The following is a 15,399-nucleotide window of genomic DNA, read 5'->3' as shown; positions in this document are numbered from 1 at the left end:
AGTTGTACCAGAAAGGTACCTTGCATTTATTTGTGTCACAGGATGAGTTCCTTGTATTTTGTTTAGTGGTGGTTTATTTTTATGCATAAATATATGCATTTGCAGTGTATATTTATATGGGATTTTAAGGGCTTTTTTTGTATAACAAGTCTTCTTCCTATCTTCTTTAGTAACATATATGTTGATAACATTCTCTCCTCCAAAACGTACTTTACCTCTTCTGCCATTTACAACTATTACTCAGCCACTGTGGTTTCAACCCTGCTCATTTAAGCATTGGATTGATTTTTTTTTTGTGTGCTTGCTACAGATTGTTATACTCAACTCACTTGCCATTGGTGATATTAGTCTCATTATGCTTTTCACTTACATCATTGTGCCCTCTATTCCTGGTACTGCATGTAAGTTCCTCATTCAGATAATTTTATCACCTTTTCTCAACGAAGTGTTCAGACATGGGTTTCTTTAGAGAAGTGTGGTGATAATTAATGTTTTTGATTGTGATGTTTGTATTGCCTAGTGGCTTTCGTATACATTATATTTAATAATTATTTTAAAAACGAATTTACAATATGTCATTATCAAGAGTGAATTCACAGGTTACTGTTTTTAGCATGAAGGTTAATCGATCCCCTCTGTTCTATCTCTGTTATTTAGCATCTCTCAAAGTTCAGGGAGGGAGGGGTCACTCTCAGTTGGGACTGTCTGTGATCTGATTCCGTTTGAGATGGAGACATACACTGTTGGCCAAAATCTTAAGGCCAATGAACATGAAGAAAAAATGTGCATTTTACATTGTTAGACTCAACCACTTATTTGAGTAGAGCTTTGAAAGATGAAAATAAGGAAAGGGAAAAAGACCAAAAACCTTTTAGCATTTAGTAGGGAAACTGTAAACACCATAAAATTAGCCTAAATACCAGCTGGTCAAAAGTTTAAGACCATACCAAAGAGAAGTCCTCAATAGGGTATGAAATGCTCAACAAGAGGTCTCAGTAGTGAGTTGGACGGCTGTCATTGCAAATAACTTCAAAAATTCGCTTTGGCATGATTGATATAAATGTTTGTAGAAGGCTTACTGGAATATTATTTCAAGTGGTGAAGATGGCTTCACAAAGTTCATGCACTGATATCCATTTCTATAACTTCCTTGCCATCTACCCCGAAACATTTTCAATGGGGTTCAGTTTGGGTGAACATGGTGGATGGTCCAAAAGAATTGCATTATTTGCCATGAAAAAGTTCTTTGTCCTACAGGCATTGTGGATTGCAGCATTGTCCTGCTGAAAGATCCAGTCATTTCCACACAAGAGTTGGCCTTCAGTCAGTAAGGATGCTCTCTCCAACATGCCAGTGTAGCCAGCTGCTGTTTGATGCCCCTGAATAACCTGAAACTCCATTGTTCCATGGAAGGAGAAGGCACCTCTGATCATGATGGAACCTCCTCCACTGAGTCATGTAGAAAATGTTTCCAGTGGTATATCCTTATCATTCCAGTAACGTTGGAAGCCATCTGGACCATCCACGTTAAATTTTTTCTCATCAGAGAACAAAACCTTCATCCACTTTATGTCCCATGTTTAGTGCTTCTCAGCAAAGTTTAATTGAGCTGTTTCTTGGTGTGGAAGGAGGCGTGGCCTTTGAAAACGTTTACGGTTTTTAAAGCCTTTCTCTCATAGATGCCGTCTTATCATTCTTGAGCTGCATTCTGCATCCATAAGGGCCTTAATCTGGTTCGACAATAGGCTGGTGTGTTGCTGGACAATTCATCAAATTCTCCTGCTCAATGCCAGTGAAATTTTCTTGGGCCAACCACTTAAAATTCATGTTGCATATCCCTCATGGTCTTTTAGGAAATTTGCAACAGCTGTTATACTACGCCCAATCTCACCAGCTATGGCACGTTGAGAGAGACCTTGCTTTTGTAGCTAGACAATTCTGCCACATTCAAACTCTGTCAACTTTTAGCCTTTGCCATGTTTTTACCTAATGTAATTCAGGAGATGTCAGTGGGAGATGTTGATAACACTACTGGTTGAACACAAATGACTAAATTTCATTACGTGTTTACTGATTAGTGCTTCGTTTCAGTATGGTCTTAAACTTTTGACCAGCTAGTATTTAGGCTAATTTCATAGTGTTCACATTTTCCCTATTAAATGCTAAAAAAGTTTTTTATTTTCATTTTCCTTTTTCTTATTTTCATCTTTCGAAGCTCTACTCAAATAAGTGGTTGAGTCTAACAATGCAAAATGCATATTTTTTCTTTATGTTCATTGGCCTTAAGATTTTGGCCAGCAATGTATTTAGTCTGGGGATGTCTCTCCAAAGAGTTCTGAGACTTCTTTTTTGATGATCCAAAACAGTCTGGAAAGAATACTGACTCTTTTTCTGACACCTTTATTTACAAGGTTGGTTTATCATGAAGCCAGTTTGGATTAGCCAATTTCTGCTCCATTTTTTTCAGTTAGTCTATTGGGTTAGTGAGATTTTCAAGTTTTTTTTCAGTTGTCTTTCAGTTTATTCCTTCCTTGATGGCTTAAAAGTATGAGAGTGACATCTTAGGCTGTTTTTCCTTCACCTGATCCAATGTTGCTATGTTGGAAGATTTACTACTCAATTACTTGATGGGATAGTTATATTTTGTCCCCCACATTTGTCTGAACATTATCTTTTGGCTTACCACCACCAGGTGTAGGTATATTTAAATTCTCAGAGGCTTGATACTTCTTTGGATATGTGGGGTTCTAGAGAGAACCCTGTGATTACTTTAAACAGATCACAATTTTCTCAGATTTGTTTGACCCTCACTACTGTTCTAAGATATTTATCTTCCTTCCATATTTTGTCGAAAGCCTATCAGCATTCCTTGCATCAATTTGAGGATAAACTGGATTGTTAGTTGAATTTTACTTTGATAAGATTGTCAAATTTTGTTCTTTTTTGATTTTATGGCTTGTTTATGCTATTGGGATTTATTGGGTAGAAATGTCTTGTTGGAGAGAGTTAGTGTACTTACAGTAACCCTCAGTAAGTTATGTGGGGCACCTTTTCTTAATCTGTTGATTTTTACGTGTTTCAGAGGCATTGAAATCATGAATTGATATTGTTTGTTTGCATTCTTCCTTGACGTTTTTTGCCACTAGACTTTCTTTGCCTCCTGCTGAAAGACATGGTATGACTGCCCTTTGTGTATCCCAACCTCTGGCTTTTGTTCTTTGATCTGTTGGTACTGAAATAGATTCTGTCCTTATCGTCAAGGCTACTAAGCTCAAGCAGACTCTTTCTAACAGGGTTGGTGATTACCCCATGTGGGTGGGGTCTGTAGGAGTGATGTTGTAATATTTTCTTGATGCTCAGAATTCCTTCACCACATATTACAGGGTTCTTTTGGTTCTGACATTGGGGTTGCTCAGTTCTCATTTCTATTTCTGTTATCCTCCCAACCAGTGGTATATTCACCTCCGACAGATTCGTAGAGTGTGGATCTTTGTTCCAAAGCTACCATAGTTATTATTCAAGTGGTAGTGGAGAAAGTTGACCTCATTTCTTCAGGAGTTTATTCCCCATTTATATGTTGTAACCAAAAATAAAGAAAATTGGTGGCTAGTCATCAGTCTTGCTATTCTCATTTAGTTTTTACATCTTTTGAAGTACACAATGGAGTACTTTGTTAACCTACATTGAGATTTTTCACCACATCTGTAGATGATGAAGTTCAGTGTTGCCAATGATCTCCATATTTCCATAGAGAAATCATCCTGTCACTATCTATGTTTTGTCTACAAGGAATAAGATTTCTCTCGTTTGACCTGGTATATGCACCATATGTTTTCTGCAGGGCTTCTGTATGAGCTATTTTGTATGAACAATAATGATTTGGGCCTGTGTCCACAGAATTGTATGGATGACTGGTTACTTCTTGCATCTTCTTGTCAGGTGGTGGAATGAAATACCCAGATTATTCTTTTAGAAGCCACCAAGGCTGCTTTTCATGTAAGAGCTAAGAAATCCATTTTCTTGCAAACTCAACATGTTGTCCATCTGGATGTCTTTCCCAAGAATTGTTTAAGCTGGGCTCAGCTAACTCCCATCTAACTTCAGGCGATGGAATGAGCAGTCAGGCTCTTTCTCATGTCTCCTTCTCCTACTAAACAGATAGTTCTCTTTCTTTTAGGGATGTGGGCATTCCTCAAAACTCTGATTTCTTTGGGATGAGTACACATGCAGTCCCTTCAGTGTTTGCTGTATGACCAATGGATCATGAACTGCGATCCACTGTATCATTCAGTTTTCTTAATCAAGAGTATACCATCTTCGATCTCAAGTGGTGGCTGGATCAGCTTGTGTTTCTATACTGACCAATGTCCCAATATCAATCTTTTCAGAGATTCCTCACTTCAGGAATGGGATACATACTTCATCAGTCAGGAATTCCAGGGTTTATTGATGGAAGATTGATCTTTCTTCAACAATCAATATTTTTAGAACTTCCTGTTGTCCAACAGGCAGTTGTTCAAGGTGTCAATTTAATGAAAGGGAGAATTCTCATATTAATTTCTAAAATTATACAGTTGTCTCTTGTATTTTCTGCCAAGGGGGCATGTGTTCTCAGAAACTTAATCTTCAAAATTTGAATATTCTCTACTGGGCTAACTCTTATCATTCTCCTGGGGTGCCGTGTTCTGGAGATACTGAATTTAGTAACAAATCATCTGTCTTGACTTAACTAAATAGATGTTGTTTTGTGAGGTTTTCCTGTGGATTTGCTCTCAGTTCAAAATGTTGATGGTCACTGCATTTCCCATTCTTTGGAACTTTAATCTGCAGGCATTTTGATATTCAGTACCTTATCCTTGTGCTTTGACAATAGATTCATGTAGTAAAGTTTTGATGGGATTGCACCTCTATGCCTTTCCCATTTGTTTGTTACCCAGAGTTCTGACTATGATTCATTCCACTAATTGTTAGAGTACTGTTGGTGGCCCCATATTGACTGGCCCAACTGTGGTTTTCTCTTCTACAGTATCTTTAAGAGTGTCCACCTCTGCCATTTTCTCCTTTGGTCATCTCTGTTAAAGCAATCCTAATCTAACATTTTACACCTAGATATTCCCAAGCTCAAACTTCATGTATGGAAGTTATGTGGTCCTACACACAGCATTGGATATTCACTTCTAAAGTTGCCTTGTACTTGTCTCAATTTATCTGCAGACCCACAATAGCCATTTATAAATAGAAATGGCACAGTTATTGCCAGTGGTGTCTCATAGGGAAATTGAACCATTTCATCCAAATTTGACCTTAACTTTTGACAAAGGTAGAGCTTCATCTACTGTCACTTTATATAAGGCAGCTTTATGGATTACTTTTCAATATTCTAAACATCAGAAAGTATTTGAAAAATTTGACCTTCTCAAATAATTTAGTCCTTCATCCCAAACAGCCTTTTACATTACCCAAAGGAAATATTAAGGTGGTATTGCATCCTTAACCTTGACATCCATTTGAGCCTTTTAACCTCATGTAATAAGTATCACCTTTCCCTTAAAGTTGTTTTTGTTTCTGCTGGCATGTGGATGTCATAGGTTGTAGTTGTTTGCACTTCATGTGCACAGGACTCTCTATCAATCCACTTATTTCCTTCTATACCTTGATAGATCCTTTTTTCCTGACACTCTAGGAGCCAGGAATTTGATAAATTCTTATTTTGGTTGTCAGTTGTTTCTCACCTTGACAACAGAGCAGACCCAGATCTTTATCATATTTTATTAGAGCACTTAGGTTCTAAGTGGTTCACACTAACTCCTTTCAAGGTTCTAGCAATTGATTCTTTATTCAATGGATTCTTCACTATCCTAAGATTTATCCTAATTATAAGATGTCTTTACAAGTTGATCAATATTTCCTATTTTAGACTTTCTTTACAGGCAAGGAAACTTCTACAAGTTACATCTCATCATATTTATCACATTTCTATGTCTTTAGCTGCTCGATTAAATTGCCTACTGGAGGGCATCATGCAGGCTGATATATGAACTTCTCTCAGTAGTTTTCTCTCTCATTATTTACATGATCAAACACTTTTCTTTTTCTGAAGCTTTTTTTTGCCTACTCCTCTGGCTGTTTTGACCATATCTACTTATTTATAAGGAGGTGATATTTTCTCTTTTTAGTTTCCATGGCTTTTTATTTGCCTTTTTTTTTTTTTTTTACTAGATCTCTCTGTGATGAATGCTGTCCAGACAAATGTGCTTTTATCAGTCCAATTCTGCACTAGCAGCCAGTTTCACTGTACTCACTACTGGTTGCAACAGACTCTGTAGAAATGATATGTTTTATAAGATGATCTAAAACTCACCAGATGGTATTACCATTTATGCTGGACTGTCACTCGGGGACTATCATGAGTAAAGCGAAAGTGGATTTTGTTTGTTGCTGTGAATCACTGGATTGAATAAATCAAGGTTTATTTGCCTGTAATAGTTTAGAGATATTGGTTCACCTATTGCACCATTTTTAGAGCAATGTTACTCAGGGCTCTGCTATGAGAATTACCCCCCCCCTTCCTCCCCAGGTTCTAATTGTGGAGCGAGGAATTCCCTTATCACACCTGGTTTCTAGTCACTGGTTTGGTGGACAGAGACTTTTCCTCCAGAGTATTTGAGTTATTTCCTCTATTCTAGGAGAAAAAGAGCAATGTTGGGGTTCCTCCTACCTGACTCTTTGTGCATTTCCCCCAGATATTAGTAGAAGTAGCACCAGTCTCTGCAAGAATTTACTTGCAATACTGGTTTAGATTTGATTGTTTGCTATCTGATTTGGGATATGCATGCCCCTTCTTTTGATTAATATTGGTTTTGTATATTGTTCATGGAAAGAGGTCCACTGTTTCATCATAATTCTAAAAGTTAAGTGGTCCTATCTTGGGTTTGTGGTTGAGCACAGTGTTCCACAATCTCTTCATAATTCAGGAGGGCAAGCAGAAGGCTCATGGTCAACTCAGTTGGGGAGTGAGGATCAATGTTCACAATTTTAAACCAGGTGAGTTTGTTCCTTTGGTTGAGTAAGGCATACATAATCCAATCATTCGGAGCTTGGGGAGTTGCCTTTTGGGCTTCTTCAGGTGAGGGTAAAAGTTTGTCTGCTTTGGTGTTGCTTACTTTTGAGTCATGATTCCAGTGGTTCAGAACACATCATGCTACAGGTTGGGATCTAATCAAAAGTATATCTAAATATAATGTTGCAGTCCCTAGCTGTCAATGTGTGGGATATAAGGACCAAGACCTCTTAATTCCAATGTTGAGTCAAGGGACTTTGGCTTACTAGTTGTGGCAGTCTTATAGTGACAATTATTCATGTAGTATTCCATCCTTGATACATGAACTAAGTTGAATGTAAAGAGCATACTTGATGTAAATGTAGTGTGGTTTTTCTACTGGATACTATTTTTATCTTAGTACATCCTTGATGTAAGGAGATGCATTTTATATGTATAATGCCCTCACAATACCCCTCCACCTTTTCTAAATGGGATTCTAACTATAAGTGACAGCAAAAATGAGTATGTTTTGGAAATGAACATTTTTCCAAATTGAAAATGTATTTCCAATAATACTTGCTTCTATTGACACTCTTCCTCCCCCCTAAGAGCTTGTGCTAGAGACTGGAATAGTATTAGTCTCAAAAAAGTGAGAAACATATTTGAATGAAGTGCTTGTATACATTATCAGGATAGAGGGTGCATTAATACTGGTAGAGAGTATCACAAGGCGATTGAGTGGGATATATAAGATTGAAGCAAGGAAGAAAAAAAAAAATCAGTCCAATGCTTAGATGGGTAAAGATGAAACACTGGTGGTCAAGTAATAGCTCTAGGTTTCAGCAGAAGTAAGTATTATCAGAAATACATTGTCAGTTTAAAAGAATGTTAATTAACTGTGTACTTTCCACTGTGATCAAAACACATTTTTTATACTTTTGATTTTATGAAAAGGAGAATTACCTGTATGTTATGTGTAATTTTGTCTGTTTCATATACAAACTTGTAGAATGAACATCGTTGTAACCCAACCTATAAATGAAACTATATAACATGGTGTTTTGTGAGACAAATTAAACATATAGGAGTGAGTTCTACATATGTAAACTTCATAAACACAGTAAAATGAACTTTAGAAGGGATGTATGGTGTGGGTGCTTATGTATTGGGGTTATTCTCCAGGAGTGGGGCAAAACTATTAAACATGTTAAGTTAAATGACAGATAAAGTTCACTTTCAATTAAAATCATTGATGAGATTGACCAGTTCTTACAAATAACTAATAGGTGAACAGATCAGAAATGAACAATTACAGGTGCACAGTGACTAGTATGCTTGTTTGGAGTGTTAGAACAGCAAATCAGAGGAGTATCTTGAAGTCTGAGATCTGTCTGATGGTTTCAGGTGTATTTACTGATACCTCCAAAAAGCAATATTAAAAACACAAATTTATAGTGTGTTCATTTGTTTCAGCTGGATGTTTACAATCTTATACATGATGCTGTTTTGAGGAGTAGTAGGCATACCACAATTGTTCATACTGACACATTCAACTGTGGTTAGGAAGTAAGCATTTCCATGTGCAGAATGCAGCAAAACTACATGCTACTGGCTCCTGTAGCAGAGAACATTTTCACAATCCTTCATTTTTGCAAATAATTAAAATTGCTACCTGCTATTCAGACCATTGGAAGAAAATATACATCATATGATGAATCATGGTTCTCCCTTTTGTCAAGCAGATGGAAGGGTTTGTTTATAGTTATAACCCTTTGGTAGCATGTGACATCTGTATTGTTATATTTCATTAAAAAATAAAACTATGGTATAAAGTGTTTAAAATTTAATAAGAATGTTCCTTGTAGTTTCAGAAAAATAAAATATTTAGTTTGGATTTTTTTCTACTGTTTCTGATAAATTTGTTGCTTAATGTGGTTATTTTTACTTGCATTTTTAATAGCTCACCTGCAGGGTGATTTTTTTTCATCTTACAGTTTTCACATTTTAATTTATGTAGTCTCTTGAACCTAATAAATGAACATCAAAAGTTTTTCAATGTAAATATTTATATTTTCATTTTCTAAACTAAATAACTATATGTACTATCGTTAACATACAGAGAAATGAAAATTTTAAAATTAACAAATAGAAATATATACGTACATTTCAACCTTTGATAGTTATATTTTTTCTTATATGCATGATGTCAATCTTTATCTTTTTTGCTAATAGTTTATTTTTAATTTTCCTTCACGTTTTTTGTCTTTTGTCATTCATGCCTGTGGGACTTTACTTAGGTATTTTGGCAGATTCCTCACAGAAACACATTACTGAAACAAAATGGTGTTTATACTTGCCATCTCATTTACAACTTTTCCAAATCCTTGCCAGAAGTTAAACTTATAAAAATCATTAAGTATTCAGATATGATATTTTTAAAACAAAGAAATACTTAGTTAACTAAAATATAAATGTGAGACCTAAATACAATTTAACTGTCTTTTTTAATGATACTATATTTAGGTAAAAAAATCTCAATATATGCCATAATTAGCTAAACGGTGAACAACACATCCTCGGCATGTAGAAACTCCTGTATATTTCCAGCTTATGTGGTAAGATAGATATGGTGCTAAAGTCAAGATTTTTCAAAGCACATAAATCATATAACAATAAAACTACAGTTTAAATATTTTTTCTAAAGTTTGTTTTCAAATGAAGTAACTAAAACTTGGATGACATAACAGCTCAAATTATATATTGTATTGTTCATTTCATCTTCATATATTGATAGTTAAGTAGTTTACTGAAAGTTTGAATGTAATGTAGCACCAAGTGCAGAAATGAATTTAAAAAATGGCACTAAAAGCCATATGATTAAGCTCTATAAAATGCTTCTGTCTATCAAGCTTGTATTGTTCAAAAGTTTTTCTTTTGGGAACATGCATGGACTTTTAACCAGTATCTGCTTATAACAACTCAGTTGAGCATCTGTGAGTTGTGATTGAAGATTATGTGAAGAGTATACCACAGCTACCATTAACATATAGAGATGTACATCATTTAATGAGGAATAATATTAAAAACTGTTAGATGCCTAATGTTATCATGTTACTCTGAGTGCACTATTGCAGTGATTTTCTGCAATTTCAGTGACACTTATATTGAAACTAAACTGCAGATGAAAAATATGTTTGACTGTTCTGAGTGCTTCATAAACTGGAAGTTTCCTTCCTAGGTTGGCAACTGCAAAGCAACAGTCATTAGGTGCCTTTGCAGCATCAGTTAAAGTTCAGTTTCCAGATGAAGATCACTTGAAGACCTTACCACCTTTTCTATGGTTCATGCCTTTTTGGTGATGAAATGTAGAGCATACCTACTTTAATTTATGAAAAATACCATTCCCATGGGTTTAGAATATTTACACAGTCACTAGATAATGGAAGAGCACATATACTCATTCAAAAGGAAAAGTTTACTCACAGTAACTGAATGAGAGGACACTGTGCTAAAATTTTCTCCTCTTTCTCTCTATTTTTCGGCATTCTCATATTGTTATGCATTATAATTTTTCTCATATGAGTTTCCAATTTATTATGTTACATATTACAATTTCAAACAGCCTGAACTCAGTTAAATTTTCATTTTGAATTTAGAACTTAATTAAATGTCAAAATATATCAAATTTATGTTTTCTATTGAGATTGATATACACAGTTTTCTTTCCTAACACATATATTTTAATATACAAAAAACAGTACAATTTTGTTTGAAATCTGTAAATTTTCATGGTCAAATGTCTGTAGATTTTTGGTTAATAAGTGTTCACTGCAGCTGTAGCATCTGAGGTTTGTAGAATGCTGACTGTAGTCAACTGACAGTATAAAACTGTCTCTTCTTGTGTTGGTTATCTTTTACAAGCTTGAGAGGAGGTTCTTGAAATTTCAGTTGGCAGTAATACTGGCAATCACTAGTATTTTACATACACACATTATATGTTGTTGATTCTTATGCTTGAGGATCTTTTATAAATTTAGAGAGAATAGGTGGGACTTTTGCAATACACAATTAACAGTATATGCTAAATGCAGTTAAATATATATTTAACTAAAACAAACATTAATATTACAATAAATATACATTAATAAATTCATTACAGTTCATTTAAAATCATCTGGTCTTCTGGCAGCCAATCTGACATGTTGGGTAAAAAAAAATATTTACCTGTGACTGTTGAGAAAATAGAATTCAGTCATTCATCTTGAACTTGCGGGTAAATGGTTGAGCATGGTATTTGATTTCTTATAGTTTTTGGTTGACTTTCAAAGGGCTGGAAGAGTGTTAATAAACACACTAATCCTTCTTACAAGATCAATTACAACATTGTTTTGCACACACTAAGTGAATGTATTGCAGTCCTATCTCCAATATATTCAGATTAATTGGTAAAAGTAAAAACAAGACAATGTTGCTGATGAAAGTGGCTCTTCTTCTACTTTAAAAGGAGCCAGCATTAAATGATCAGCAAAGTACTACTGAATTTTACTTGCAGATTAAGTAGTTGAAGTGTTGGTTTGTATTTCTCTGATCCTGAATGTTCAAAGCAAAGAAAGTGACAGTACACAAAAGTGTACAGTTTCAATCTTTAATCTAACAAACAATTAAACTTAGAGTAAATCAAAGTACAGAGAATGTTTTACTCTTTGTACATGGAACTGGAGAGAGAGTTTAAGAACCTTTATTATGTACCAGTTCAAAGTTAGATTCCCTGAATGAAATAAATTTAAAAAATAAAGATAAAAATCCCCAGAATTTGAATCAAAAATTAAAGTACTTTCAAAGTTAAATGTGTATGCTGTGTAAAGTCTCTTAAATGCTTAATACATTCAAATCTAAAATACGTCTCTGTAGGGTAGAGCAATACCTATTGTGCAAACACAAAAAAGCATGAACAAAGCTGGGCTTGTTATGGCTTTCACCTCATTTATGTGATCCAAGACCACTTTTGCTTCAACAAAGGGATGAAGAAGACTTGAGCCATTACATTATTTGCAGATAGGAAGAATAGCTTTCTTGTTTGGAATATCCCAAGTGAAATTACAGCTATCTCTCCTGCAATGACAAACATGATTGATTCTGGTTTTACCCATTTACAACCAAGAAAACTTGTGTTTGCTTGGTTCACTTTTTTTAACCAAAAATGAAGGAAACAAACTTTAGAAAGTTATTACACATGAACTCTCCTTTAGTACAAAAATTTGATTTTTTTTAACAAAAGTTTCACATGCAGGTGTTTTATATATGCAAGTGATTTTTTCTTCCCATTTTTAAATAATTTTGTCTTTTGTTTGCACCTTAAATTACATCTCTTAAGTAAACCTTGTTAAACCTCCCACTATTGTGTTTTAAGTAATTTACATGATGAATTCATTTTACTTTCTTATAATGATATTTTACATTTTCTGATTTCATTTTCTTTGTTTATAACTTTTTGTAGTTTATCATTATTAGTATTTATTCAAATAATTTTTACGGTTGTTCTTCTGTAGAAATTAAATAATTGTGTAAAGAAGTTCAAATATTTTGTAAGACAAAAGTATGGTTAAAAAGAGGATGAAATTTTAATAATCTTTATTTTCAATGTAAATAAATTAGATATAATTTTAATTTCACATGTGACATATAATGGCATATTTTTGTTTGTTTTAGACAGCTGAATGATTCAGTATCATATATTATGGTGTGACTTAAAGTATATTATTGTGACAGTATAAATTTTTAATAGACATGTTAAACCTTATTTTAAGATAGCATTCCAAGAAGATTGTGTGTTAAGACTTTTTGTGAATTTTTCTCTTTAGCCAATCCAAACATTGCATGTGGAGCAAAACACCATAATAAGGTAAGGAGAATGGAGTGTGAGATTATCTAAAGAAATAAATGTTGGTTGGTGTGACCAATCCTGTAACCACAAATTTCTTTTCTATAACTTCTAATATGTTGCATGTATCTTCATGAACTTTGTCAAGCTTTCAGTAAAAATCACATGTCTTTTGTACATAACAAAATCAGATTTTCTAATTAATTATTTTGACAGAAGACTTGTCTGTGAATATAGTGAGTATGTTGAATTCTCCAAGTGCAAAATAATTTTCATGTCAAGATTAAAAATACTATTTTTCATTTGAAAAATTTTATTTGTGTAACTTGTAAAACCTCCTAAACAAATATCAAACATTTTGGCCTGCGTGGCCAGCTGGTTAAGGCACTCAATTCATGATCTGAGGGTCGCAGGTTCAAATCCCCATCATGTCAAACATGCTCGCCTTTTCAGCCATGTGGACGTTATAATGTTACAGTCAATCCTACTCTTGGTAAAAGAGTAGCCCAAGAGTTAGTGGTGGGTGGTGATGACTAGTTGCGTTCCCTCTAGTTTTACACTGCTAAATTAGGTTTGGGTAATGCAGATAGCTCTCGTGTAGCTTTGTGCAAACTTTAAAACAAATCAAATCAAATATTTTTTTCCAAAGCACACTTACATTCTCTCACACTATGGTTTATTCCCAATGAAAATTCCTGTTCTCTGTACATCTAAGTGTTGTTAAGAATCTTATCTCACTTGCTCCAAACTTTATACTCCACTGTATTGCACATAGCAACTTAGATCTTGTGGTTCTTTTCATCTATATCAATGGGCAGTCTATCTCAGATCCATATATAACCTTCTCATTTTACTTTCAATTCACTTTTTCTTGATGACAGAACATTAGAACAATGGTTTTACATGTTGGTTGCAGGTTTTTCTTCAATGTTGTATAGCTTTTGTTATAACTGTTATTTCTTTTGTGTTTTGTTTAGACCTGACTTCTTGAGTTTTAAGTTTGTTGTCCATTTTCTTTCTTTTCAGAAAAAAAAAAGGCAGAGAGAGAGACTTTTTAAGGCATGAATTCACAAATTAACACTTCTGACATGAAGTTGCCTAGTGCTTATGCTCTTCTGCCTTTGGAGTCTGGTGATTGGGAGAGATTCTTTAAAACTTGTTTTCATTTGAACTCCAAGTTCAGACCATTTGGTGTTAGTTAATTATGCTAATGCCGTCATGGCAAGAGGTAAATGTTACCCTCGGTTTTTCTGAGTGGATCCACTTTTATAACTGATTCTTATATACTTGTCAGAATTCAAACACGATGAAACTCTTTGTAGATTAAGTCATTCACTTGTACAAGATTTTTTGACAGTGATTTTTTTGTCTATAGACCTCTAGGCCTTGGGTTGGTTCTGTTAGTTGTGTTTGATTCCTTAGCTGGATTCCTTTGAGATCCTTGAACATCAAACTTTCCATCTTTTGTCCATGGTTTGAGAAATGGTGGAAGCTCTTTTGTTGAATTAGAAACATATCTCCTTATTTTCTTTTCAGTTATTGCTTTTTACAATTTGATTATTATGGTAAAAATAAGGCATATGGCTATCAAAAAAGAAATTTTCAGGACAGGTTGGATAAATATTATGCTGCAAAATCCTGATAGTGAAAGTAAAATCACAGTTGAGCTGGCCACCATGATCTAGGATTATGTATAGATTTTCTGATCTTTGGTGAGAGTTTTATCGTTTTGGTTTATCTGCTTTGTTAGTTGTATATTTTGCATATTGTTTGTGTTTTTTTTTTCCAAAGTTGTTTGTAGAAAATCTTTTCTGGGGGTGGTATGTGGATGATTTTTTAAAGTTTTATATAACTTGATTTTGTCATCCATATATCTTCCACTGCTATGCTTTTGTGTATATTTTGTGGTTAGAATTCAATCCATACTAAATCCATGTCTAAGATTTTATTAATGCTTTGTTCTTATGCACTGATACCTGTTTTATGCATATTTTGTTATATTTTCCAGCCATATACAAGTAATTTTTGGAAGCTACACAGTATGACCATTTATTCAATTATGTGGGATATGGCAATTCTTGGCAACTGGCCCTTTCCAGTGGGTCTCAGGTGTATCTGTTTTTCGTACTGTTCAATATGCAGACTTTAATACAAAGTGTAGTGAGAGTTAAATCTCTATTTCATTGTGATGTGTTTGAAGGAAAAGATGTTTGTTGTAAATAAATGCTTACCTTTTCTGTCAATTCCCTCTCACCTTCCCATATTACTTGAATAGTAAGCATGGCATTATGCTGAGGGTTTGCCACCAAAGTATTTTTAGAAATCATAATTAGTCTGGTTCAAAGATCTTTATTACCTGGTAACTAATGTCTGAAAGAATGAGATTATACTTATATGCTATAGAAAGGAGGCATGGGAACATTTTTGAATTGTACAAAGTTAAGTGCAGTGCATTTTGTCAGTGGCAGTCGATGGT

At 34.3% G+C, this 15,399-nt stretch overlaps 1 protein-coding gene across 7 annotated transcripts in view; it reads left to right on the top strand.

Annotated features, from left to right (window-relative positions):
* Lrrk (Leucine-rich repeat kinase) overlaps positions 1-15,399 on the top strand; it is a 297,360-nt gene that overhangs the window by 37,827 nt on the left and 244,134 nt on the right. For all 7 annotated transcript variants that reach the window (XR_013032330.1, XR_013032331.1, XM_076517601.1 and 4 more), the window contains exon 5: positions 12,904-12,944. Coding sequence is in view for 4 of the 7 variants with exons in the window: in XM_076517601.1 (XP_076373716.1) it covers positions 12,904-12,944 (41 nt within the window). In the remaining 3 variants the exon portion in view is untranslated. The remainder of the gene's footprint in view (positions 1-12,903; positions 12,945-15,399) is intronic.

Source organism: Tachypleus tridentatus, chromosome 8, assembly GCF_004210375.1.
Source record: "Tachypleus tridentatus isolate NWPU-2018 chromosome 8, ASM421037v1, whole genome shotgun sequence".
In the NCBI taxonomy this organism is placed as follows: domain Eukaryota; kingdom Metazoa; phylum Arthropoda; class Merostomata; order Xiphosura; family Limulidae; genus Tachypleus; species Tachypleus tridentatus.
This window is presented reverse-complemented; position numbering and strand designations above follow the sequence as displayed.